At 51.6% G+C, this 24214-nt stretch overlaps 3 protein-coding genes and 1 non-coding gene across 8 annotated transcripts; 1 reads left to right on the top strand and 3 right to left on the bottom strand.

Annotated features, from left to right (window-relative positions):
• Window positions 1-35: 35 nt before the first annotated feature.
• Window positions 36-3223, bottom strand: Aup1 (ancient ubiquitous protein 1). 5 transcript variants are annotated; one of them, XR_377416.3, is made up of 12 exons: window positions 2886-3223; window positions 2670-2807; window positions 2439-2589; window positions 2028-2212; window positions 1748-1820; window positions 1578-1651; window positions 1284-1350; window positions 1074-1176; window positions 840-931; window positions 625-740; window positions 324-504; window positions 36-220 (listed from the first exon to the last, which is right to left on the bottom strand). XR_377416.3 is itself a non-coding variant. In NM_007517.4 (12 exons), the coding sequence occupies exons 1-12, from the start codon at window positions 3020-3022 to the stop codon at window positions 184-186; spliced, it is 1320 nt and encodes a 439-aa protein (NP_031543.2). In that variant the 5' UTR covers window positions 3023-3197; the 3' UTR covers window positions 36-183. The 5 variants fall into 5 exon arrangements, 2 of the variants coding, with proteins under 2 accessions (NP_031543.2, NP_001288578.1); XR_377415.3 differs by having other exon boundaries at window positions 324-442; NR_125891.1 differs by having other exon boundaries at window positions 840-959; window positions 2886-3197.
• Window positions 3147-6452, top strand: Htra2 (HtrA serine peptidase 2). The gene is made up of 8 exons (NM_019752.3): window positions 3147-3797; window positions 3901-4105; window positions 4195-4389; window positions 4648-4680; window positions 4915-5020; window positions 5176-5245; window positions 5881-5976; window positions 6084-6452. The coding sequence occupies exons 1-8, from the start codon at window positions 3292-3294 to the stop codon at window positions 6247-6249; spliced, it is 1377 nt and encodes a 458-aa protein (NP_062726.3). The 5' UTR covers window positions 3147-3291; the 3' UTR covers window positions 6250-6452.
• Loxl3 (lysyl oxidase-like 3) lies at window positions 5152-23513 on the bottom strand. Its single transcript, NM_013586.5, has 14 exons — window positions 23429-23513; window positions 21921-22263; window positions 20126-20289; window positions 19109-19323; window positions 9511-9730; window positions 8960-9140; window positions 8695-8849; window positions 8367-8534; window positions 8072-8234; window positions 7701-7944; window positions 7487-7602; window positions 7274-7410; window positions 7049-7160; window positions 5152-6918 (listed from the first exon to the last, which is right to left on the bottom strand). Exons 2-14 carry the CDS (start codon window positions 22234-22236, stop codon window positions 6845-6847), a joined length of 2265 nt encoding a protein of 754 aa, NP_038614.2. The 5' UTR covers window positions 22237-22263; window positions 23429-23513; the 3' UTR covers window positions 5152-6844.
• Mir7040 (microRNA 7040) lies at window positions 7945-8007 on the bottom strand. The gene has a single exon (NR_106007.1). It is a non-coding gene; the product is annotated as a microRNA 7040 (primary transcript).
• Window positions 23514-24214: the final 701 nt, after the last annotated feature.

The raw sequence follows: 24214 nt of genomic DNA, 5'->3' as shown, positions 1-24214 counted from the left end.
AGGGGCTTTTGAAACCCAAAGAGGCAACAGAGACCTTGAGTGAAAACCCTGAATTTAATGTGAGATTGGGGGAGCCCCATCCCTCCCTTTTTACCACCCACTCATCCGGCCTGTTGTTAGCTGGGTGAGGGCTGCCCCCAGTCTCCGTCCTGCGGCTCTGGGTACCATCCTGTTCCTTTGGGCTCATTCAGCCTCCTGGGCCTGTCTCTCTCTGAATCTCCTGTGGGACATGGGGGAGAGAGTGTATAGGCTTTGTCACATCAGCTTCATCAGGCCTTTCTCCAACTTGTTCTTTCTCACATATTGTCCTCTAACCCTCTCACCTTCTTGCATATTCATACAGTGCCTGCTTGCGCTCCTGCAGGCTCTCCTGACGGGCCCAGGAAGACTTGGCAAACGTTAGGGCTGTGGGCTGAGGGGTCGCCAGGCCCGAGCTGGGGAACTGAGGTGATCACAATGTCAGAGGGCTTGCGAAGTCATCATCATTATACACCCATCGAATGCCTACTTTGCAAGAGAGGCACTGTGCTAGGGTCTCAACATCAAGGCGAGAAGTCAGGGAGAGGGAGCAGAGACTGCCCAGACCTGCCCTTAAGTCTTGGCCTTGACTACTCCAGGTCTCACCTTTGGGGCAGAGGGTGCAGGCGGGGACTGAGATCCCTCAGTGACATCTTCAGGCATGAAAGCCACAGCCCCCTCGAGCAGGTTTGTGATGGTCAAGTCTACACACCCAGTCCTGGCTGGGAAGAGAGGGGCAGAGTGTCCACTCCCTGTACCCCTTCTCTGTTGAGACCCATTTTCCTGTGTCTGCCATTCTGTGATGCTACCCTTTCCCATACCCAGGTCTCTCTGGATGACATTCAATGGCACATGGGGCAGAACCTCCTTGACTCTGTGAGCGAGAGTGGTCAGCTGCACATCAGAAGAAGGGCTGGGAGGAGAAGGAAAAGAAGACTGCACTGTTTAAAAGAAAAAAAAATGAGGTGAGTGGATTACTGAGAGAGGCAGACACGCGTAAGGAGGGAAGCAAAACCACCAAGCGCAGCAAGCATCTTTGTGCCCAGATCACACACCTGACTGGGGGCGTAATCTGGGGTGTCTTTGTCGCTTCATGTGTTCTGCTTTGTCTGCTGGAGTGAGCCGTGTCCCTATCTGGCCCAATTCTTTGGCCACCAGCTAGGGAGAATTGGAAGGTTATAGCTGTAGCCTCGTCAGGTCTTCTTCCCCTTCTCCCCAGGAGGGAGGGACCCCCCCACTTCCACCACACCCCTGTTCACTACCACCTGTTGTACACGGAGCGCAAACTCCTCACTCTCTTCCCCTAGCTGTCGACGAATGGGATGAAGCCACCTACAAAAACCAGAGCCCTGCCCTGTTAAGTCGACAGGGGCTAAGGGTATGGCCCTTCCCCATTTATCTTGGAACAGTGGTGGGGAGAGTAGGGAGATGAAGATAAGTGTTGCTTCTGTTAGAACTTCGACATTAACAAACCACAGGCAGACAGGATAGTGGTCACTACTTCCATGCCCTTGAGGTGAACACCTTCCCAGCCACCAAAAACGGAGGACAGTTAGTACCTTACTTGATACACCGTGAAAGGAACAAAAAGGGACCACAGCAGTTCTGAGACCCAGGAGGCATCTGACACCGTCTGAGGGGAGGGCATGAAGTGAGGTCTAAGCCAGGGCCACAGGTGGGAAACTTCCCTTCCAGACCCCAGAGTAGTCCCTGTCCAGCATGCACTCACCACAGAGACCAGGGGTCTCTGAACTTGCAGGGTAAGAGGTTGTACCACGTCCTGAATAGAAAATGGCCACGAACTAAGAGAGAGGGAGAGAGAGCGAGTAGTATGGGAGTTCAGCCTAGCCCAGCCAACCACTTATATCTGACTTAAACTAGTAAACTGTCCAACTCCATAAGCAGACAACTGAGGAATTAAGAATTTCGAGGGCAGGGCTAAAAGTGGGCAGACAGGAAAGGAACTAGGGCACCCACTCAACTGGAGCCAGATGCCTGCGCTTACCCACCTGAAACGCAGCAGCCCTTCTCGGCCATTGGTGGCCTCTTCCTCGGGGAAGAGCAGCAAAGGTGTGGGCGGAAGCCTCGTGGAAGCACAGAATTTCTTGAGTGACTCCACCAACTCCACCCGCCTATCCATCTCCATGAAGCCCCGAGACCAACACACAAAGCTGGGGGGACTATTGAGTAGAGGCTGAGAACGGGGAGAAAAAGCAAGAAGAATGGAAGGAAATGTCAAAAAGAGAAAGAGAAAGGAAAAGACAGAAAGAAAGAGGAAAAGGGTGACACGTGAGGTGGCGATTAAGGGGCTGGGGGAAAGGCTCGGTGTTCCCCAAGAGAATCCCAATGGGTAAAGGGGAGCCTTGAGCTTGGGCCTGGGGAGCCACCCGGTGGCGCTCTCGGCCTCGCCCCCCACTCACGGTGCTACAGGTGGTGAGGAGGTTGACTATGTTGTGGTCAAAAGGTGTTACGTGGTTGGAAATAAGGACCCTGACGCGGTGATCGCGGAGTCCGGAGTCCTCCTGCCGGGCCACGAGCCCCAGGACCGCACACATGGTTCGTACCACGAACCTGGGGACACAGGCGGCGGTGACCGTGCGGTCCAGAGCCCAGCCCAGCCCCGATGCTCCCCCGGGCGCCGCGGTCCGCACCTGCGGAGGACGCTGTCGGGCAGAGCGCAGCTGACCAGGAAGACGTGGAGCCCGAGGAAGAGTCGCAGGACCAGGAGGCAGAGGCCGACCGGCGCGTAGAGCAGTAGCGCGAGCAGCAGGAAGCCGTCACTCGGGAGCCTGTGGCGAGAGGCGACGCGATCAGGCGCCGAAGCTGACAGGACGCGCTGACCGGTCTCTTCCCTCCGCAGCGCTTACCGGTGCGAGTCAAAGAGCCGCTCCGGCCCCGGAGCTGGGGGAGGTTCCATCGCAGCCGCTTCAGGAGAGCGGGGCCGCTGTCGCCGCCATCTTCGCAGGGCCGCGGGGGCCCCTGGGAAGGCGGAGTCTTTGGGCATCCGCCGAGACGCCAGAACCTGAGGCCCGGAGGCGCCCCGGAAGGGCTAGCGTTCCCAGCATGCCTCGCGGCCCCGGGGAATGTGTGTGTATGTGTGTGTGTTTGTGTGTGAGCGTGTGCGTATGCTGGAGAGGAGCGCGTCCTGACGGGACTACGTTTCCCGGCATGCGCTGAACAGCTACCGTCGTGCCCTGCTTCTCCTAGACCGCTTGCCGGGTTCTAGAGGACCGCCTCTGAGTAGGGCGGGCGAGGAGAGTCGAGGCGGAGCTGATGGCTGCGCTGAAAGCGGGGCGGGGTGCAAACTGGAGCCTTCGGGCATGGCGGGCTTTGGGGGGCATCTTCTGGAGGAAGCCTCCCCTGTTAGCTCCTGACCTCCGGGCTCTGCTGACGTCAGGAACTCCTGACTCTCAGATCTGGATGACTTATGGGACCCCCAGTCTCCCGGCCCAGGTGCCTGAGGGGTTCCTTGCATCACGGGCAGATCTGACGTCTAGGACCCCGGATCTCTGGGCACGATTGAATGTGGGGACTTCAGGCTCCAGTGACCAGGAGGCCCGCAGGAGCCCTGGAAGCCGTCGGCGCGAATGGCTGGCGGTGGCGGTGGGCGCAGGAGGTGCAGTGGTGCTGCTGTTGTGGGGTTGGGGTCGGGGTCTTTCCACGGTGCTGGCTGCTGTTCCTGCTCCGCCACCCACTTCTCCCCGGAGCCAGTACAATTTCATCGCAGATGTGGTGGAGAAGACAGCCCCTGCTGTGGTCTATATCGAGATCCTAGACCGGTAATGGTGAAGTTGACCAGGAGGTGTTGAACTGCCGTTAGTGAAGGCAAGGGAGCAGGATGAGGTGGAAGCTGCAGTGTAATGGGTACTTTCCCCATCCCAGGCACCCTTTCTCCGGCCGTGAAGTCCCCATCTCAAACGGATCAGGATTCGTAGTGGCTTCAGATGGGCTCATCGTTACCAACGCCCACGTGGTGGCTGATCGGCGCCGAGTACGAGTGAGGCTGCCTAGCGGGGATACTTATGAGGCCATGGTCACAGCTGTGGATCCCGTAGCAGACATTGCCACACTGAGGATTCAAACCAAGGTGGGGATGGAGTAGGCCAGATCTGATGGCAGCTGTTCTCTTGCTCCCTTCTTAAAATGACCAGTTTTGCTGGCCTTGTTTCCCTTAAGGAGCCTCTTCCCACACTGCCCCTCGGCCGCTCTGCTGATGTCCGGCAAGGGGAGTTTGTTGTTGCCATGGGAAGCCCCTTTGCACTGCAGAACACGATCACATCTGGTATTGTCAGCTCTGCTCAGCGCCCAGCCAGGGACCTGGGACTCCCTCAAAACAACGTGGAATACATTCAGACCGATGCAGCTATTGATGTGCGTCCTGATATGAGGGAAATTAGGTGCTAAGGTTGGAATTGGGGAGAACAGCTGTTGGGTATGAGCACCAACTGACACGTGGTGGTGACTGGGCCTGTATCAGAGGTTGGGCTGCAAAAGGCAGCCTCTCTAGTTCATGTGCTAGGAATGGAATTTGAAAAATTTCCCTACACCCTGTTTATGTCCTCGGTCTTAGAATTCCCAGAGCATGGGATTCCAGATCTTTTTGATGTTTTCTTTCATTTTATCTCACAGTTTGGAAATTCTGGTGGTCCCCTGGTTAACCTGGTGAGTGTCCGTGTTCTTCTAAGAATCCATGCCCCAGGTTAGTGTGGGAAGTGTGGGTTTTCCTCTGATTTAGGGAATTTTAGCTAAGTCTCTAGTCTCTTGTTCCTCTCCTGGTATACAGACAGACAGACAGACAGACAGACTTCTGTCCCCAAATCCTTGCTACTCTTGTTCAGGTGCCCCCATCCTCTGCCATCTGTGTGGGCTAGGGGACAGGGGGCTGTGTCCCTGCAGGATGGGGAGGTGATTGGAGTGAACACCATGAAGGTGACAGCTGGAATCTCCTTTGCCATCCCTTCTGATCGCCTTAGGGAGTTTCTGCATCGCGGGGAAAAGAAAAGTGAGCCTGTCTTACAGGGAAAGGGGTTCCTTTAAAATGGAGGATGGGACTTAGGGGAGGGCATTCACTGGGGCTTGGTATAGAGGGGTGTGCTGGTAGAAAGTAAGGGAAAGAATGTAGCTGGGGGGCGGTTCATTTGTCCTCTTTTATTACAGATTCCTGGTTTGGAACCAGTGGGTCCCAGCGCCGCTACATTGGAGTGATGATGCTGACCCTGACTCCCAGGTATGTTAGTGTGGTGATATATACATATACATATATATGTATGTTAGTGTGGTGATATATACATATATCTATATATATGTATATATATATACACCTATACATACATACACACACACACCCCTACACACACACCATACACACACCCTATCCTTTTCTTGGGTTTTCTCTCATGTCTGTTTTTTCCTAAGATAAGCTGTTGTCTTCTGTCACAAGCACTGTTCCCTCTCATAACTTTCTCATCCCACTGCATCTGGATCTTTCAGTAGATTGAGTACATCCTGCTATTGCTGTGATGTAAAGCCAACATTGACCTAGCACTGGAGGCCCATTCCCGCCCATTCCCACCCATCTCGTTATCCTTCCAGACAGCTTGCCGTTTCTTCGGAACTACTTTCATTTTCCACTTCTATGTCTCAATACCTTATTTCGTAAGGTGGTAGGACCCACCCTTCTAGGCTCAGCTTAAGTTCTAACCCTTCAGGATGACAGAAGTGAAGTTGATCAACACCATGTATCTTTCGAAATTAGCTATCTTTTATGTGTATATCCCACTTCCTAAGCTCTAGAAGGCAGAAGGTGAACTATTAAGATGGGAGAGGGCCTGTGTGGAGCTAATAGTGTCTGTGCCCTTTCAGCATCCTTATTGAACTACAGCTCCGTGAGCCAAGCTTCCCTGATGTTCAGCATGGTGTCCTCATTCATAAAGTTATCCTGGGCTCCCCCGCACACAGGTGATGGGGAGCGTGCTCTGGGGGGGGGGGTTGGGTGGGATGGGATGGGTGGATGTATCCTTGAACTTCTCTGTCTATTCTCTCCTTGCCCCGTCCATCCTCCACAGGGCTGGTCTGCGGCCTGGTGATGTGATCTTGGCCATTGGGGAGAAATTGGCACAAAATGCTGAAGATGTTTATGAAGCTGTTCGAACCCAATCACAGCTGGCAGTGCGGATCCGGCGCGGATCAGAGACACTGACCTTATATGTGACCCCCGAGGTCACAGAATGAATGACTGGACCGGCAAGAGTGTGAAGCTCTTGCCCTGATCTCCTCCTTGCTTTCCTAGCCTAGGTTCTGAGTGCATGTGGGTAGAGGAGGAGTCAGTGAACCTGCGGAGGGCAAGTCCCTCTAACCGCTGCATCAGTCCTGGGCTCCGAAGAACACATTTTATATAAAATAAAATTATACCTAGCAACATGTTACAGTCAAAAGTGGGGGTTGGATCTTCTCCCCCACCAAATGGCTAGAGGTAACGCGGTCCTTAGGAGAACGGAGAGCGATGGGAGCTGACCCTCTTGACCTCCCCTATTCAAGAGAATGAGCTGCTGCCATCCTGTGTGGGGCAGTTCTTTGTGGTGTGTTCTGTCTGTTGCTGGGGCTGTTGGCTGATTCTCCATGCTTGTTGGCCAAAGGTAATGACAGCTGACCCCGTAAAGGAGGCACCAACTTCTGTTTGACAGTTTGTTGCCTGTAGTGCACAGGTGGTTGAGTGTAGGGCGCCTGCTGACATCAGGGGTTCTTGTGGTAAGCTCCTGAGGTAATGGCAGCCTCAGACCCCTGCCATTGGGGGCCAGTGGTGGTTTACAGAGAGGGTGGTAGCATTTTAGACGATCTGGTTACTAGTCTGGCCAGGGTAGCGCTCAAACCTCCTGTTGGCTTCTTCGCTGAAGGCATCACCTGCAGAATAGACAGGCACTGTGAGGGGCTGTCCCTGCACAGAGGCAAGAGCACACACCCATCATGGGCAGTGACAGCATGGAAGCCTTTCCCTCCTGCCCTGCATTCACCCATCTCATCTGTTACCTACCGATGTGGCAGTTGTGCACCCAGATGCGATGCCCGTCGTATTTGCAGTTACACTTCATTGCATTGTTGGTGAAGTCACTTTCTGCTACCTCAAAATTTGGGTTGATAACGACCTGTGAGTGAGGAAGAAAGCTGGTGTGACCCAGCAGCACTCCGACAGGTCACAGGTGTCCTCATCACTCACCCCAAACCCCAGCATCTGAAAGCTCAGGCAGATGCTAGGCACCTGAAGAATGTAGTTTCCTGGCTTCACATCTGTGATGTCGATCCACTGACAGTCAATGTCATGCCTGTAGAGATCCCAACATCCCACGGTGATGCCCTGCTCTCCAAAGTTGGCGCACTCATACCTCTTGGAGACATCTGAAGGAAGTGTTAGATGTCAGGGAAGGGCGGCAAGGCCATGCTTGGGCTTAAGGCCACTCTGTCCCCAACTCACCCTCTTGACACTCAGTGTCTTCTAGACAGAAACTAGCTTTGTGGCCCTCAGCCACCTTGGTGCCATTGGGGGTCAGGATATCATAATGAGTGAAGATGTCCATACTGTGGTAATGCCTGTGGGACAAGGGAACTTGTGATTCTTCCCTGAATCCCAACAGGCTTGTTACACCCCTGAGCCTTGCCTTCGTCTCTGGCCCCCTCTGCCCTCTCACCCATGACACTCATGCCACACCCAGGAATGGCGCCCAGCCTTGGGCCTAAAGTCAGCTCTTCCTAGGTTGTGGATCTGGGAAGAGAATCGGAGCAGACGCCGGTGGCCATAAGGCCAGTTGGCCGAGCGGGCAGAGCTAGCCAGGCAGTTCTCTTCAGCAGCACAGTACAACATGTGCAAGGGCCGGTCTTCAATATAAGCAGTTTCCTGTACCAGTGCCGAGTGCAGCAGCAGATCTGAAGCAGCTACGTGAGAGAGAGGGTGGCGGTTACCACTGAGGGCGCCTCCATCTCCCTCCGTATGGGAGACTGGCTTCTCTCGAGGCAGATCACAGCACAGCCCCTCCAATTAGCTCTAGCTGATACTACTCACTTTCAGAACAGATGACCCCCGCAGTGAAGCGGGTTCCCGTCTTCTTGCAGGTGATGTGGCTGCTGTGATGGGCACACTGGTTCAGGGACAGCTCAGACCCCGTGCAACGCACTCCGCTCATCACCACCTCAGTTACATTCCCTGAGTCCCAGTACCAGGTCTCCTGGGGATGTAGGGAGGAGTTCCAGTGAGGTTATAGGTTCCAGTTTCCAGGGCCAAGGGATGTGTTTCCACAGTCCTTGCCCAAAACACAGACTTTGGTGACAACCAAAAGTTCCCTTTTCTCCCTGCTTACCTGCAGGCCGTGGTTGGCGTAGCCAAGACCAAGTTGCCTACAGGCCACCATGGCCTCCAGGGTTCCCCAGTCATCCCCACAGATGAGGCCCCAGCGTAGATGCCCAGGTATCCCTATTTGCACCTCGACTCGCCCTTCATACCGGCTGCGGCCCCCACTGAGTCGGATCTGTAGAGGTATAGAGGGGAGGTGCAGGGGGATCTTTGGGGATGGCAGTCTGGAGCAGGGAGCAGGGACAGAGAAAGGGCTCACAGATGGCAGGGCTGTGTGGGAGCTGAGGGATGTCCGGGCCTGAGTAGAAAGACCTAAAGTAGAATGTCTGAATGACCTTGGTCTCCACCCCAGTGTAGGGGAGGTTGCACCGGACACCCGCATCCTGGCTGTGGGAACAGTCCTCAGCTGTGATGTTCTTGGACGGGCATCTCCAAAGGGAGGGCTCCTGGCCAGAGCACCGAACTTCACTCAAGTGGATGGCACCCATGCCTACAGTCGAAAGTCAAGGCTGGGGAGGTTGGAACTAGACCATTGCCCAGAGGACTCCATACCTTCCCAAGGAATGCACCCCTAGAAGTGTGAACATCCTCTTCCCTCACCCTGCCCCATGCGGGCACCACTCAGGGCCTCTCGGGCAGTGCCAAAGCCCAGTTCTCGACACACCACACTGGCTGCCTGCAGGTCCCACTTTCGGTCACAGACTGTTCCCCATGTGCCAGCCTTCAGGACTTCCACTCTGCCTTCTCCCTGGTGGGCACCACCCTTTAGACGCACACGAGCCTGTAGAAGAGAGACATGCCATGCCCAAAGAGATGAGTGGAAACATTGATTTGGGAAGACCAGGGAGATTGTTGGTTTAAGTAGTCCGGAGAGCTGAATGAGGTTTTTATGATAGTGGGTGGCATCAGATCTATGGCACAGCCACTGGAAGGTTCCTTGTCTTCAAAGGTCAAGGCTTGCTTATTAACTAGAGACCGGGCTAGGGAATTCCCACCCTGGGTGGAGAAAGGTCACATTTACTGTCTTGGGTGGGAGTGTGTAACTGAAAGGTAAGTTTGCCGTGTGTGTGTGTGTGTGTGTGTGTGTGTGTGTGTGTGAAGCCTGAGGTTCAAATCCCCAGTACTGCTGAATGAAAACTTGTCTTACATACCTCCCCTTGAGGCTTAGAGTGTTGCTGCTTCTTCTGACCAGTAAAGGTGGCATAAAGAGGGCCCAGCACACAGCTCACCACTGCAGGGTTTCCCCCAGAGCACCTGGTGGTGTCATTGGCACGATAGAACTCTAGAGAGCAAAGGGAGAGGTGGGCTTCTGTGCCCACACATGCCACACTGTGCAGACCAAAGGAGTGTTGCTTCTTCTGGGCCAGCATCCTATGGGGACAGGAGTGAGGTGAAGTGCTGTGAGAGTGAGTTCTTACCTCCCCCGCCCCCGCCCCACAGCCATCTGCCAATTCACTTCCCTGACAACCCCCAACCTCTCATGGCCACTTATCCCTTTCTTCCCCTTCTGTGTTTTCCTTGTAGGAAGACAGGACCGGCTAGTGTGTAGTATGAAAGAGCGCTGCCCAGTCGGGGTCCTTTGGAGACTTGCAAATAGAACCCTAAGGGAAGGGTGGCCAGGTTTGATAACAGTCTTGTACTTTTTTTTTTTTTTTTTTTTTTTTTTAATTTTGGGACAGGATTTCTCTGTAGCATTGGCTGGCCTGTCCATAGAGCAGGCTGACCTTGAATTCACAGAGCTCTGCCTGCCTCCACCTTCTTCTGGAGTGCTGGGATTAAAGGCAGGTACCACCACCACACTGCTGCAACCTTATTCTTAATGACCTAAAGGCAGGCTGAGGCTATTTAGGTCATGAAGAGACCAAAGGCAGCCATATAGATCTAACAGGAAGCCAGAAGACATGGCTCTGAAGGAGGGGCTGGCACAAAACTGGCCCAAACAGTCAGTAAGCAGACCCTTCTATTATGCTGTGACTGAACACGCCGAATGAAGATGAGCTAGGATGCAGAGTACCGAGGAAGTCTGCATGAAAATGGCTTCTCAGAGGCCAGAGTCGCTTCCATGTTAGAAGCTCTGTCATACTATTACAGCTATAGCAAGAATAGGCTAGAAGAACTGGTGACGGCTCTCTGGAATGAAGACAAACTCAAGACAGACAAAAGTTGGAAGGACTACATGGCTAAAGAGGGAAGGTGGCTATGGCTGTCCTAATGGCAAACACAGATGTTTTAATGAGGTAGTCATGCTTGTGCGATTTCAACTGAGCAATGTCCCACAGCCAGCTGAGCAGAAAATAGGACCAAACTGGGAAACACTAGAGATGCATGAGAGAAGAGGGGGAGTTGTAGATACCACAGAACAAGAGCTTGCAGCTAGGTGGTGGGAAGGGAGAACTCTCTTCCCAGAAAGGTTGGGTGGACTCAGGGAGACAGGCAAAGCAGAGACCTGGTGTGTGTGGAGTGGTCCACCAGGCTGGTTCATTGCAGTCTGGTGCCCTATCCCTGATATTAGAGAAAGAGGGAATGTAACAATTTGAAGCTAGGAAGACAGAAGAGACGGTATTTATAAACAAAACAGGCAAAGGACTGGGCAGTGGTGGTTGGTGCATGCTTTTAATCCCAGCACTCAGGCAGAGGCAGAGGCAGAGGCAGAGGCAGAGGCAGAGGCAGAGGCAGAGGCAGAGGCAGAGGCAGAGGCAGAGGCAGAGGCAGAGGCAGAGGCAGAGGCAGAGGCAGAGGCAGAGGCAGAGGCAGAGGCAGAGGCAGAGGCAGAGGCAGAGGCAGAGGCAGAGGCAGAGGCAGAGGCAGAGGCAGAGGCAGAGGCAGAGGCAGAGGCAGAGGCAGAGGCAGAGGCAAACGCGCGCGCGCGCACGCACACACACACACACACACACACACACACACACCAGGCAAAGGAGGCTGGAGACTTTACAGAAAGAAATCATTTGGAAGCCCAGGGTAGACGGATCCTGGAAACCAAAGAGATCAGGTACTTTCAGTGTCTTCTTTGGCTGAAAATCAAAGTCAGGGCATCACAGGAAAAGACATCTAACTTCCAAATCTCCCTTATCCTCTCCTTATAACCAACAAAAAAGGAGCAGTGCATGCTGGGGTCAGAGAGATTCGTGTTGGGTAAAGATGACCTAAGCCAAAGAGGATTGCAAGAACTTGCACTCATCAAATTCTGAGCTCTTCGACAGCTGCCAGGGACAGAAGCCCACTTGTGAGGTGAGCTTGCTGAGGGAAGAGGGGACAATGGAAGAGCTACTTTCTCCTATCCTCAATCACAAGTTATCAGGGAGGTTTCAGTGGTGCTGCCTGCCTTTTAAAGACAAGTTGGACAGAAGGGTTAGAATCTCTCTCTCTCTTTTTTTTTCAAGACAGGGTTTCTCTGTATAGCCCTGGCTGTCCTGGAACTCACTTTGTAGACCAGGCTGGCCTCATACTCAGAAATCTGCCTGCCTCTGCCTCCCGAGTGCTGGGATTAAAGGCGTTCGCCACCACGTCCAGCTAGGGTTAGAATCTCTTATTCCCTTGAATTCTGAGGAAGCCCAGGAAAAAAAAAATATGCAACTGGATGCCTAACAGACAGCCAGGTGGGGCCTGTGATTCTTAAGTTGTTCCTGGAAAAGTTCTATAGGCTACCTTCCACACCAGGTAAACTGGTAATGTTTACTTAAAAAAAAACTTTAATAATGTGCATATGTATGTGTCAGAGTATCAGTTGAGTAGAGTTGCCTAATGCAGGTACTGGGAATTGAACTCAGGTCCCCTGGAAGAGCAGTCCACATTTTTTTTTTCTTTGAGACAGAGTTTCTCTGTGTAGCTTTGGCTGTCCTGGAACTCACTCTGTAGACCAGGTTAGCCTCGAACTCAGAAATCTGCCTGCTTCTGCCTTCCAAGTGCTGGGATTAAAGGCATGTGCCACCACTGCCTGGCCGAAATCCATACTCTTAACCATTGATCCCAAGTGGGATCCATAGGCCATCTCACCAGCCCCTGGTAGTATTTACTTAAAAAAAAAAAAAAATAGAGCCGGGCGCGGTGGCGTATGCCTTTAATCCCAGCACTTTGGAGGCAGAGGCAGGCGGATATCTGAGTTTGAGGCTAGCCTGGTCTACAGAGTGAGTTCTAGGACAGCCAAAGCTACACAGACAGCTAACTGTCTCGAAAAAAACCAAAAACAAACAAACAAACAAAAAGAACTTGGAAGCACTCATCGGATAAGTCAGGATGAGAACACCGATCTCTCGGGCACTCCGGGGAAAGGCAGTACAGGACGGAGTGCTGGATGGCCTACTGGAGTTCACAGAAGGAAGACAAGCACATGGGCAAGCACAAAGTCCTGTGACTAACACAGTCCCCAGAGACTCAGAACACAGTGCCTTACTTCCCGTTTCTGGAAGGATCTGGAAGATGTTTGTCACCGCTGCCAATCCACCTGTCACCAGCTCCATCAGTCCAACAGGCCTGCCCTGCATGCGTTCCTGGTCAGAGCCCTACCCCTGCCCCTGCTCCTGCCTGCCCTGCTTCCAGTCCCAACCTCATTTACCTCTTGCTTGGCCCTCTGCCCACTCGGGGCTTGTGTTTGACTTTAAACTTGTTGATTGTTCTGCAAAAGGGAGAAAGATGTTGGAAGAGGCAGTCATTGAGCATATGGCCTGGGGAAAGTGAAGCACTCTGTTTTTAGAAGGACCCTTTGTTCCCAGTATGGGGAGGGCAATTGATCTCCCTGCACATAAAGACTGCTGAATGCCAAAGAGGGCATGCACTCAGCAACCCCTGATGCTCACTGGAATCAGTGCCACTAAAGGCAAATCCAATTATGGAAATCCAGGTGAGGGCGAGGAGAGGAGGTCGGTGGAAGGTCAATGGAGGAGAGAGTGGAATTGTTCCTGGACCGAGGGAGTTGTGGGTGTGGGTAGGGAGGGGGAGGGATGTAAGGGCTGAGGCTGCAGTATCTACTCAGCTGTTCCTACATATCTTTCTCCTCCCATTCCCTAAGATCAAAGCTAACCCATTCCCATGCCTGCTTCCCACCCTCCCCTGGGAGTAGCCATTCTTCAACTACATTCCTAACCTACAGGCTTGGGTTTTGGGATGGACATGGATAGGTCCCCATCCATCCATCCACCTCCTGAGGCCTCAGGGGCTGACAGGAGGTCCCCAGGGCTCTTGCCCCTTTACCTTCCAAGGGACTTGGGGTGTCGGGCTGAGGCTTTGGCCGCTCGCTTCCTCAACTTTCTGTGAGGATAAGACAAGATCGAGTCAGGATTGCTGTAGAACCAGGCAGAAAAGGCCAGGGCAGCCAGAATCCGGGACAAGATTCCTAATGGAGAACTTCCAAGAGTAGAGTGTGATGGCATCAGCCACTCCCAAGGCCCTCCTGGCCCTGCTAGCACAGGAACAGGCGAGCGAGCCTCAGTGAGGGCCATGGACTCAGAACAGTGCCCCAGTACCAGGACCTTCAGAGATTAGATCAAGACGGATGAGGAATGAGCATCGCTGGCTCTGGAGGTAGACAACCTCAGGGGAGGGCAGAGGAGGGGCCATTGGGATCTGGAGGTCAGAGAAGCAGCTTGAATCAGGCCCAGGGAGGCTGACAACACCTCTTTCACTCCCCTTTGTGTGTGTGCTTCTTGGGTGGTCTCTCCAAGGAATGCCCTGGCACTGTCTAGACCTGAGACTTCTGGTCCAGGGACTGAGAACATATCTGAGGACATTAGCGTTCACATTTGACTGGGGAATCTTTCTGCCCACGTTCCAACCCCACAGGCCTGGTCATTCACAAGCTGAGCTCATCTCCCAAACATGCTTGCAGGGAAGTAAATTGCCTTACTTCCTCCTTCAACTGTTTCCTCAAGCCTATTTCTCCTCATTGTCCATTTCATTTTGAAGACTTTAATTGTGGCCACTCTTTGCCCTACCCAACACTATGTATGCCTTTCTCAGAGTATGCAGTGTGGTGGGGTGCAGGGTTGAGACAGGGGCTTGATTACATAGCCCTGGCTGGCCTCGAACCAGTGTTGATTCTTCTACTTTTGTACCACACATACTGGAGTCACAGGATATACTCTGTAGACCAGGCTGGCCTTGAACTCAGAGACCTGGCTGCCTCTGCCTGCCCAGTGCTGGAATTAAAGGCATGCAACACCACCGCCTGGCTGGTCTGCATCTTTAGAAAGAGGTTTATGGAGTTCCCTGTTGGCCCCTTGGTTATTGTTCCTTTGTCCATGTTCCTGCTTTGCCATTTCTCTTGAATATCCATGCATTTCAATGTAGTATACTGTGTGAATGTGCACTAGGATTTTATATGTACATTTTAAAATGTATTTACTCTCTTCCCCTGAGTGTTGTCCAGGCTGGCCTCAAACTTATAATTTTCTTGTCTGAGCCTCCCAACTATTAGGATTACAAATTACAAGCCATCACCAGGCATGGCTCTTTTGCTTTTTGTTTTTGTAAATTTGGGTTTATGTGTGTAGGTGTCTTGCTTGTGTGTGTGTGTGTGTGTGTGTGTGTGTGTGTGTGTGTGTGTGTGTGTGTTAGGGCATATGTGTATGCATGTATCCCTGGAAGCCAGAATAAGTCACTGTATTCCTGGAGCTGGAATCACAGGTGTTTGAGACCTGGTGAGGGAACTGGGAACTAAACTCAAGTCCTCTGAAAGAACAGCAAGTACTTTTAACCAATGAGCCATCTCTCCAGCCCCATAATTATTTCATTTATGAAAATCCATATAAAAAAATAGAGCCACAGCCTGCCTGATCATGTCATCTCACAGATATCTTCATTGAACAGTTCCCCACCCCCCACCAAGACTGAATCTCCAAGTCAGCCTATAATTCCAGATCTTCCTGCCTTAGGCTCCAGTCATCTGGGCTTGTGGGTGAATACCACTTCATTGAACACCTTAGTGTCACTTGACATGGTAGCACACACCTTTAATCCTAGTATTTAGGAGGCAGAGGCAGGTAGATGAGTTTGAGACCAGCCTAGTCTATATAGTGAGTTTCAGGACAGCTATGTAGAGAGACCCTGTCTCTCCCCAAACAAATCAACCAACCAACAAACCAACTAGCCACTTTGCTGTCTTTTCCCATTACATTTATTAGAAAAGTCTAGCAGATTTGTAGCCACAGCTCGTGGCTCTGTAATCTGCCGCCTGCCTACCTCCATCATCATTTAGCATCCTTGTGCTCTCCACCCTAGCATGGAGGTCAGTCAGTATGTGCCACAATGACATGAATGAGGGAGTGGCCTCTAAAACCAGCTATGGTGGAGGATCCTGCTGTCCCAGCACTCAAAGCTGTGACAAGGGGATTGCCAGTGTAAGCTGCTACATAGGGAGAGTGTCTTATATAAAGACGTGTCTTCTTACAGTCACTGAAGCTCTCAGAGCCTCAGTTTCTTTTCCTGCACAAGAGCAGTGAAGAGTTCAAATACCTATACATTTTCCTTCTAAATTTCTATAGCTTCCATGCATTCTACAACACCAAAACAAGTTTAAATTATAAACACAAAACTGAACACACCTGTAATTTGATAAAAAGTTTGGCTTTATCACCCATGTGGTGAATGCTTATATATTATTCATATCAAAATTGCCCTGGCTTTTCCTTTAGGAGATAAAATAATTATTATTGACTCTGCCATTCAACCCCCCCAACCCCCCCACGATATATATATTTTTTTAAAGAGAAGAAAAGAGCAAAGCAACTAATGGCTTAGTAGGGAAAAGCTCTCACACTGGAACCTGGGAACCTGAGCTTGACCCCAGGAATCCAGCGTGGAGGGAGACGCTGACTCTTGAAAGTTATTCTTTGATCTCCCATATGCACAGTCATGTACACACACAGCACACGAACACACACACACACACACACACACACACACACACACACTAATTAACAAGATAAAATAATTAACAAGTCAAAGTAAAGACTAGAGATGTGATTAGATGTCACCCCTCAGCTGGGTGTGCTGATGCAGGCCCATATTCCCGGACTTGGGAGGTGGAGGCAGAGGGATCAGGGGTTCAGGGCTAGCCAGGGATATCCAAGATGTGGTTTCAAACAAAACCAAAACTAAAAACCACCTCTGGGGCTGGAGAAAATGGCTCAGCATAGAAAGGAACTTGCCGTTAAGACTGATACCCCGAGTTCAGTCCCTGGACCCTGCAGAGGAGAGAACGGACTCTGGCAAGCCGTCCTCTGACCTCCCTCTGTTCACAGTGGCACGCAAAAGAAATAAAAATGTGATAAAAATTAAAACAGCAAGGCACAACTTCTGCTCAAAACTCCCCAATGGTTCCTTACGTCACAGGGTAAGGCCAATGTCTCCCACGTGGCCCTTCTGGATCTAGCTCACCAACTCTTCCCTTCCATCTCCTGGATCAGGTCACCTGACACGTCCTATGCGCGCTCAGCTCCAGCCTCACTGAGGTGAAGACAAGAATGCCTTCTCCCCACCCCTGTCTCTTATAATGCCTCATCCTCAACTACACGACTGCATAGCTGTGCCCCACTGCCTTTAAACCCTGTCTCATGAGATGTCTACTCAAAAAGGCTTTCCCTCAGCACTTTTACTTCCTTATCCTTACTGCACACTACTGAGGCACGCAAGCATGGGGACAGCTTAGCAAACTGGGGTTCTAGTTGGCTTGAATCTATGCATCCCCCTTTTCAACAAAGCACTGAGCATCCTGGAGTACCCCCAACCCTCCCCATCTTGCTACAGGCACACCTGTCTCTAAACAAAGCAATTAAGTCACTCTGTCACAGCTGACCCAGGAACCCTTAGTAACTCCCTTTTTGGAGCAAACACATCCTGATGAATATTCAGGAACAGGAGGAGTGAGCCTATCCAGCATGGGCAGGTTCGGGAGCCAGTGCAGTAAGGTCTACTGTATTCTCTGAGTGTACTTTTAGGGAAAAGCCCAATCTACCATCTTATGCCTATGCATGATTGGGAGAACATATTGATTAAAATCAGACATCTCTTGGGGAAAGATATGAACACTAACCAAAGGCTTATATAAGCCAAGTTTGTCAATCAAAACAGAAAACTGCCCATGGTTCATCCCTTAACCACCAGTCTTTCTCCTGGACCCACAAAAGGGTGGTGACCAGGTGACCTCTAGCACTCTAGCTCAGGTAGCCTGCTGTGTGCTCTCTTGCAGCCTACCTGTCCCACACTTCCACATTGTCCTTGAATTTATTCCTTCCTTTCCCACTTTGCTATTTGTCTGTGCTCTTTCAATTCTTTGAATAAGAAGCCATGAACCTGGTTCTGATAGAAGCCACGATAACACAGCCATCCTTCCATTTTATAAGCTCACTTGTTTTCTTGTTGTCCCTTGTTGTCCCTTGGTCCTCAGGGGAAGAATGTTTGTTCTTAGTGTGGAATCACCAAAGTCTACGATAGAAGCCGCACATGGTGGGGCATCAAATACATGCTGGACGAGAGACCCTCTAGACCTTGATTCAGTCCATCCACTCCTCTTGGAAAAGCTTGGGCTTCAATCCTACAACTGTTTATAACCTGGTGTGTGGATTCCCAAAGACAACGCCTGAGCTCAATGCAAGGACCTCAGCCCCAGATGGATGCCAGGACAGGCACACGATCGCTCACAGCTTTGTAAAATGCTGCCAGTCTGCAGGTGACTCAACTGTATTCCCCAGGGCTGAAGGAACATCTGGGCACCACGGTAAAGAAAATTCCAGCCAACGTGGAAATGAGTGGATGTCACAGAATGTACTGATTTTAGAAAGAAAAAGGTTTTTTTTTGTTTTTTTGTTTTTGTTTTGTTTTGTTTGTTTTTTTTTTTTTTTTGAGACAGGGTTCCTCTGTATAGCCCTGGCTGTCCTGGAACTCACTTTGTAGACCAGGCTGGCATGCACTACCACGCCCGGCTAAGAGAAAGTTTTCATACTCTGCAGATAAATGCTAAGGACAACATATGGCAATTCTTAGAGATCTGAAATTACTGGAATAATAAAATTACACTCAAACCCATGATAGCATTCTGGGGAGGATTACTAGAGATAGCGGTGATTATCTGGATTTTAGCAAGGCTAAAAAAAAAAAAAAAAAAAAGAACCCTCTCATAATTTCACTATAGATGAATGAAATATTGGTTACACTAGCACCACGTTCTACCCAGAGTATATTCAGGTTCAAAAGGCAGCTTTATCCATATTAGAGGTAAGGCCTGAACCGGTTTTCTATCTCATGCAAGGAGTGTAGACTTTCTTTAAAGGCTGGAACTTTTTACAATACCCGGCCCACATCTTATGCAGTGCGCTCAATGAAAAGTCATCAAACTGGCTGTTTATCTCATTCACCAAATGAGATGCCCAAGAAGGAAGCCACCCTTTGCACAGCGTTCCCTAGGATGACTTGGCGCTGGCCAGTCACAATCTCTGAGGCCCCGGGCGCAGCCTTGCAAAGACATCCCCAGGCACCGCCTCTAACAGGCCGCCTCACCCTCCACGAACTCTGAACTTTCAAGGCCCCAGGGCCCGGACTCCAGAAATCTGCCTGCCGACCAATGACGTCACTGGCGCGCACGCGCATTCTGCACCTTGCCTAGCTGTTTCAATTTCTGGGTAGGAAAGCCTTCGAGGTCACGCATGGTTTCCCAGTTGCCTACGTCACAGCAGTCTCCTTGCGTTCCCCCCACCCCCCGGGCTTCCTACAGTGCCTCTCAACCTCTCCAAAGTCTGAAAACACCCTTAGCCCCCGCACCTGTAGAAGGCCATGTTGACTCTCTTTTCTCCGGGGAAGCCCAGCATACCGCAGACTACGTGGCTGTTGTGGGCACTCCAGCCTTTGTCACACACTTGCGACCAGCCTTCAGGAAGCCTGACTTCAACCAGGCCCTCAGTCACAGGCAGGGGTCTCCTTCCCCACTCCACCGCAGGTCGGAGTCGCACCTCCTCCACTTGCAACTGATGCTCCACCTGAGATGGGACCAGAGCAGGGGAAAGAATCACAGTAGCAATACTGTGCAGCCTCGAAGGAGCCCTGATTGTGTCTGTAAAACCCAACGGTGTGACCACTGAGACAGGGCTGAGGATGCCAGGCCAAGCTGCCTGTGTGGAGGATGTGCCCCAGAGTGCAGTGTGTAGCGGTGGCAGAATATGCTATGTTCGAGACATAATCACAGGGTCCGAAGGCACTGAGGGAAGCTATAATAAGTCTGCCTGAAGCATGAGGCAACCTTTACAATGGAAGTGTCTCAGGAAGAGGAGGAAGAAAGACATTGGCAGAGCGCAGAAACCTGGGAGGAGAGGGACAGGTGAACAGGAGTGAAACTAGAGAGCGCATGCCAGGTTTAGTAATTTAATGTGAATACTTGAAATGAATGGATTCGAGGGCTAGAACTCTTCCTGAAGACCTGAGGTTCAATTCCCAGGACCCACATGGCAGCTCACAACCTTCAGAAACTCCAGTTCCATAAGATCCAGTGCCCTCATCTGGCCTCTCTTCACTAGGCATACACGGGGTACACAGACATATATGACTGCAAAACACCCATACACATTTTAAAAAATTGGATTTTACAGTGCAGTACTCCCCCCCCCACTTTCCAAGTGTCCCAGAAATCCACATTATCCTATAAAGGCTTATGGGATCCTTATATGATATCTCTTCTAATCACATATGGCACTTGGCAGCCGTGTGTGTGTGTGTGTGTGTGTGTGTGTGTGTGTGTGCACGCGCGCGTGCGTGAGTGCACATGCACAAGTGTGTACTGCAGACCTCAATGACGTTGGAGTCTGAGAAACCGGGAAGGCGCTGGTCCTTGCAGATGACCCCGGCATCCTCATCATGGGTACAGTCACTGTTTCCCCAGCCCCGAGAGGCGCATTCTGTCACACTTCCTTCAGTCCCCCTGCAGCTCAGATTGTCCAACCAGATTCGGCCTGTGGAAAGGGAGATGAGCAAGAAGTGTTTGAGGATGGCTGACAGTAATGGTGGCCTCACTCGGCCTTGAGGCTAATCCTTCTTTGATGAGAGGAAGATGGGGAAGAGACAGGGGACCCTGGGGGGGGTGAGAGGAAAGAGGGTGTGAGGTTGATGAAAGGTTACTGGTGATCTGGGATGCTGAAGACCTGATTAGGGTGAATTAAAACCAAAACAACCAACAACAGAGAATCAACATTTATGCTCTCACCAATATCAATCAGGATTCATTCACTATCAGCTATAACTAAGTCCCTACTAGGGCCAAATGCTTTGCCATAGTATATACACAATCATTCTCAGACTGCAGCTGCCAGAAGATTACTTTATATAAATAGACTGGGGCTCCGAAAAATGATGTAACTTGCCTAAGAGTCTGACTTTTCCCTGAGACTTGGGAATCTTAGAGTCTTTCACTTCACCCTGGCGTCTCCCCTGTGGCGTTTTTCTGTATACCTACGTGGCCTACTGCCACAGAAACCCTATTTTTACTTTCTGGGCCATATTGACTATCACTGACCACTCAAAACTGGGAGGAACCTCGCGAAAATTATGTGTTCCAGCCAGTGTTCAGGGCACCTCACCTATTCTCACAGGGCTTTTACCTTTCAGCCCCAGGAGGCCACGTAACTATCAGAAGGTCCTTGTGGGTCTTTACAACTTTCCCCTGCTAGGTCTGATTCAGTCCTTTGATGCCACCCAGAAAACCCTTCAGCCACGACTGTCCTTCCTGAATTGAACCCAACCGTCATGTAATTGCTAAGTGAGGCTTTGCTTGTTTGTTTCTGTGCCAAGCTTTTGGTTTCTTTAGCTATTCCTCCTGAAAGTGGCTTTCTGAAAGCGGTTTCCTCTCTGTCTCTCTCTGTCTGTCTCCACCTTCCTCCCTCCTTCCCTCCTTCTCTCTGGAGGACTGAGTGTAGGAAAGTACTTCTGAGCATCTCCACTTTCTACTGTTGGTCTCCAAGGCTGTTATCTCCAAAGTGACACTTGATCTCTGAAGCAGTGGAGCAACTGGGAACAGGGGAGGGGGATCAACAGCAGGTGCCCACCCATCACACCCACAGTGTGAGCCCATACAATCTGAGCACTTTCAGCTCCAGAGAATTGTGCTTCAACCCTCGCACTGTCATACTTGTTCCACATGAGTTCCTGCTTGCTGGTTTTAGCTCTGACCTGGGTCCCGATTTTGTCAGCTGTAGTATATGACCCGTTCTGGCTAGGGGACATTCGGATACCATTCACCTGCCCTCATATTATCACTGAGTCGACTGCACTTGGATCACCCAGGGCTCCCCTGCACTGGGCTGTCTTTGTGCATAGCTCTATGGAGTCTCACTTTGTGGAAGAGAACATAGCCCCCTTCTCACTGTACACATGGAACACTGGAGGCTCCTGGAGAGTACTGGCTAGCTTCAGGTCACATGGCCCTGAAATTAGTATGTTAGATGGTTTATAATCTGTGGGTTTGCTTGATTCTGCCCATTCTTGGTGTCCCGTGTCCCTTTGGTTGTGCCATTAAGGTGTTTTGTTCTTTTCTATGTACTTGAACTGCACTTAGATAATGTCCGGGCTAGTCCAGAGCATCGCTCACCTGTTCCAGGGCCATATTTGGCACTATGGGTCCACCCTGTGGCTTCTGTGAAGCCCAGCTCCCGGCAGAGGACATGGGCAGCCTGCAGCGTGAAGTCATCATCACAGATGGTGCCCCATTCACCAGCTCGCTGTATCTCCACTCGACCTTCATAGGGCTTTCTAGGAAAGCCAGCCAGCCGGAACCTCAGCCCCTGGCTTCCTACCTTCTTCTCTGGGCTGATAGAAGGAGACGGAGACCCCACACTGAAGCTGCACAGACAGTGTAGCAGCAGTAGTCCCCATGGGCAGCAATACCACACACTGACAGCTCTCATGGCGGGTGGGGCCCAAGGAGGGGGGCACTAAGGGACAGAGAAGGAGAGACACACACACTGAATGAGGGTAGGAACACAAAGAAAACAGGCACAGCCCTAGAGACCTAGATTGGGGGCGAGGGAGACTCTCCTTTCCCTTTGCAAATAATAAAACTTATAACTTGTGGTTAGTGTCCCACCATAACCTTCCCTGGTTTGGCCATCATTACCACCAACACCATCATCTCTATTTACTTTCATCCATGGGGTGGGTATGGGTTAGAGATGGAGAGTCTACGGATGGGTTGGGTAAACAGAGATATTGGGAAGAGACACAGAGAGGACGACCCAGACAGGATGTGACAGGAAGGGAGACTGTGGGAACGAAGGGGAAAAAACAGAAAGGCACGGGGTGAGAGACACATTGAATATGGATAGATGGTTTTAATCAAACCAAAAAAACCAAAGCACAGAGTAATGGGGAATGACACAGAGAGGCAAAAACCATGAGGAGAGGGAATAAAAGCCAAGGTGCAGGCACAGGAGAAATGACAGCAAGACCCATGCAGTTAGACAGACAGATGGCATCACAGGCAAGGGGAGCCTGGGAGCCCAGCCCTGGAAATCTCAGCACTATGAATGAGAAGACTCTTCAGTTTCCTATGGGGGCAGATGCCCATGCAGGAAGGGCCGAGGCTAACCGGAGTAGGAGAACCTTCTGCCACCCTCCCTAGCACATGGGCTGGCAAATATGCTGCAGGGTCAGGGACTCCAGGAGACCTAGGCTTCAAGCTGGGCAGGGTTTGGTATGGAGTTATCCAAGCTCCCTGGAACACCTCTTTTTCTGTCACTGGGCAACCAGAAGCTAGGGCTAGCTCCCCAGCTCAGGCCTTCTCTATCCGAGGCTGAAAACAGTCCTCCACAGTAAGGGGGGCCCTCCATTGCTTCCCCCAACTCAGACAAGACAGCTTTGTTCTGGGGGCATTTGGCTCCGAAGCCCTGGTGTTCAGCGTAGGGCCTGCAAATTGCACCCTGAAGCCTCCATCCCCAACAGTTTGCTCAGCTTTCCACTCTTCTGTTTCGCTCCTTGACCAATAATAAAACTGTCAGTTGGTTGGCTTTCCCGACTCCATCCCAAATCAGCGTTTCTCCTGGTCCACCATCCTCTCCATCCCCAACTCCTCTTCCCGCTGGCCAGCAGTAACTCCCCTACCTTCGACTAGGCACAACTCCAGAGGCTGGAAGCAGAGTCCTGGTCCTGGAGATTACTTTCAGGACTTCTCAGAAAAAAAGTGTTCGGCCAGGGGAGACTGGACCCCCCCTTCCTCTCCCCTCTTCGTTGGTCCCTCCCACGTCCCCTAGAGCCCTCCCACATTCCGCTTTCTCCCTCCATTCCGGCCAGGCCAGTTCCCTCCTCTAGATCTTCCCCTCCCCTGTGGAGCTGGCTGCAGCCACGCCACCCCCTCCCACTCCTCCCGGCTCAATGAAGCTTTCTTTTCCCGCAGGTTGGAGGCCCGGCAGCCGTATTCAGGGTGCTTGACTTGCAAACGGTTTCGGGACAGCAGGACGGCCCCTGTGGCAACGGGAAGCTTTCCAGCCCGTAGCCGTTCCTCCACATCCCCAACTAGACAGAGTATCAACAACAGTCCAGTCCAATTCCCGGGCTGGGCCATGAGAAAAGGTCCCACAAAGAAAACTATTGTCCCGATGGCTCCCTTGGTCATTATGGCGCCCCCGAGGTGCCTGCAGGTGATGTCACGGCCTTCACTCTGATGTCACGTTAAACATATGTCGTCACTCTCAGCTTCCACCCCCCAGGCACTAGGGCCCCTGGTTGGTGATCACCGCTTCCCTGAGTGGTGCCACTGTGTGCACCACTAAAGATAAAGGCTTTAGTGAGCTCTCCCTGAGTTCTTCCTGATGGCTCGTTTTCCTCCAAGCCCTCCGCTCCCCCATCACCGCCGCAGGGGCCGGGGAGGGGCGGGCACGCCTCCGGCAC

Source organism: Mus musculus, chromosome 6 (assembly GCF_000001635.26).
Source record: "Mus musculus strain C57BL/6J chromosome 6, GRCm38.p6 C57BL/6J".
Lineage (NCBI taxonomy): Eukaryota > Metazoa > Chordata > Mammalia > Rodentia > Muridae > Mus > Mus musculus.
Note: the sequence above shows the minus strand (reverse complement) of the source record. Positions and strands in the feature narration are given on the sequence as shown.

Coding starts and splice junctions, on each gene's coding strand:
- Aup1 (NM_007517.4), bottom strand. CDS start 3,022: ATGCCCAAAGACTCCGCCTTCCCAGGGGCCCCCGCGGCCCTGCGAAGA. Junction 1,351..1,577: donor TTCACGGTGTATCAAGTAAG/GTACTAACTGTC, acceptor TGGTTTTTGTAG/GTGGCTTCATCCCATTCGTC. Junction 741..839: donor TGTCATCCAGAGAGACCTGG/GTATGGGAAAGG, acceptor CTCTCTTCCCAG/CCAGGACTGGGTGTGTAGAC.
- Htra2 (NM_019752.3), top strand. CDS start 3,292: ATGGCTGCGCTGAAAGCGGGGCGGGGTGCAAACTGGAGCCTTCGGGCA. Junction 4,681..4,914: donor GTGGTCCCCTGGTTAACCTG/GTGAGTGTCCGT, acceptor GTGTCCCTGCAG/GATGGGGAGGTGATTGGAGT. Junction 5,246..5,880: donor ATGCTGACCCTGACTCCCAG/GTATGTTAGTGT, acceptor GTGCCCTTTCAG/CATCCTTATTGAACTACAGC.
- Loxl3 (NM_013586.5), bottom strand. CDS start 22,236: ATGAGAGCTGTCAGTGTGTGGTATTGCTGCCCATGGGGACTACTGCTG. Junction 9,141..9,510: donor ACTCTAAGCCTCAAGGGGAG/GTATGTAAGACA, acceptor TCTCTTCTACAG/GCTCGTGTGCGTCTAAAGGG. Junction 7,161..7,273: donor CAGGAAACTACATTCTTCAG/GTGCCTAGCATC, acceptor CCTCACTCACAG/GTCGTTATCAACCCAAATTT.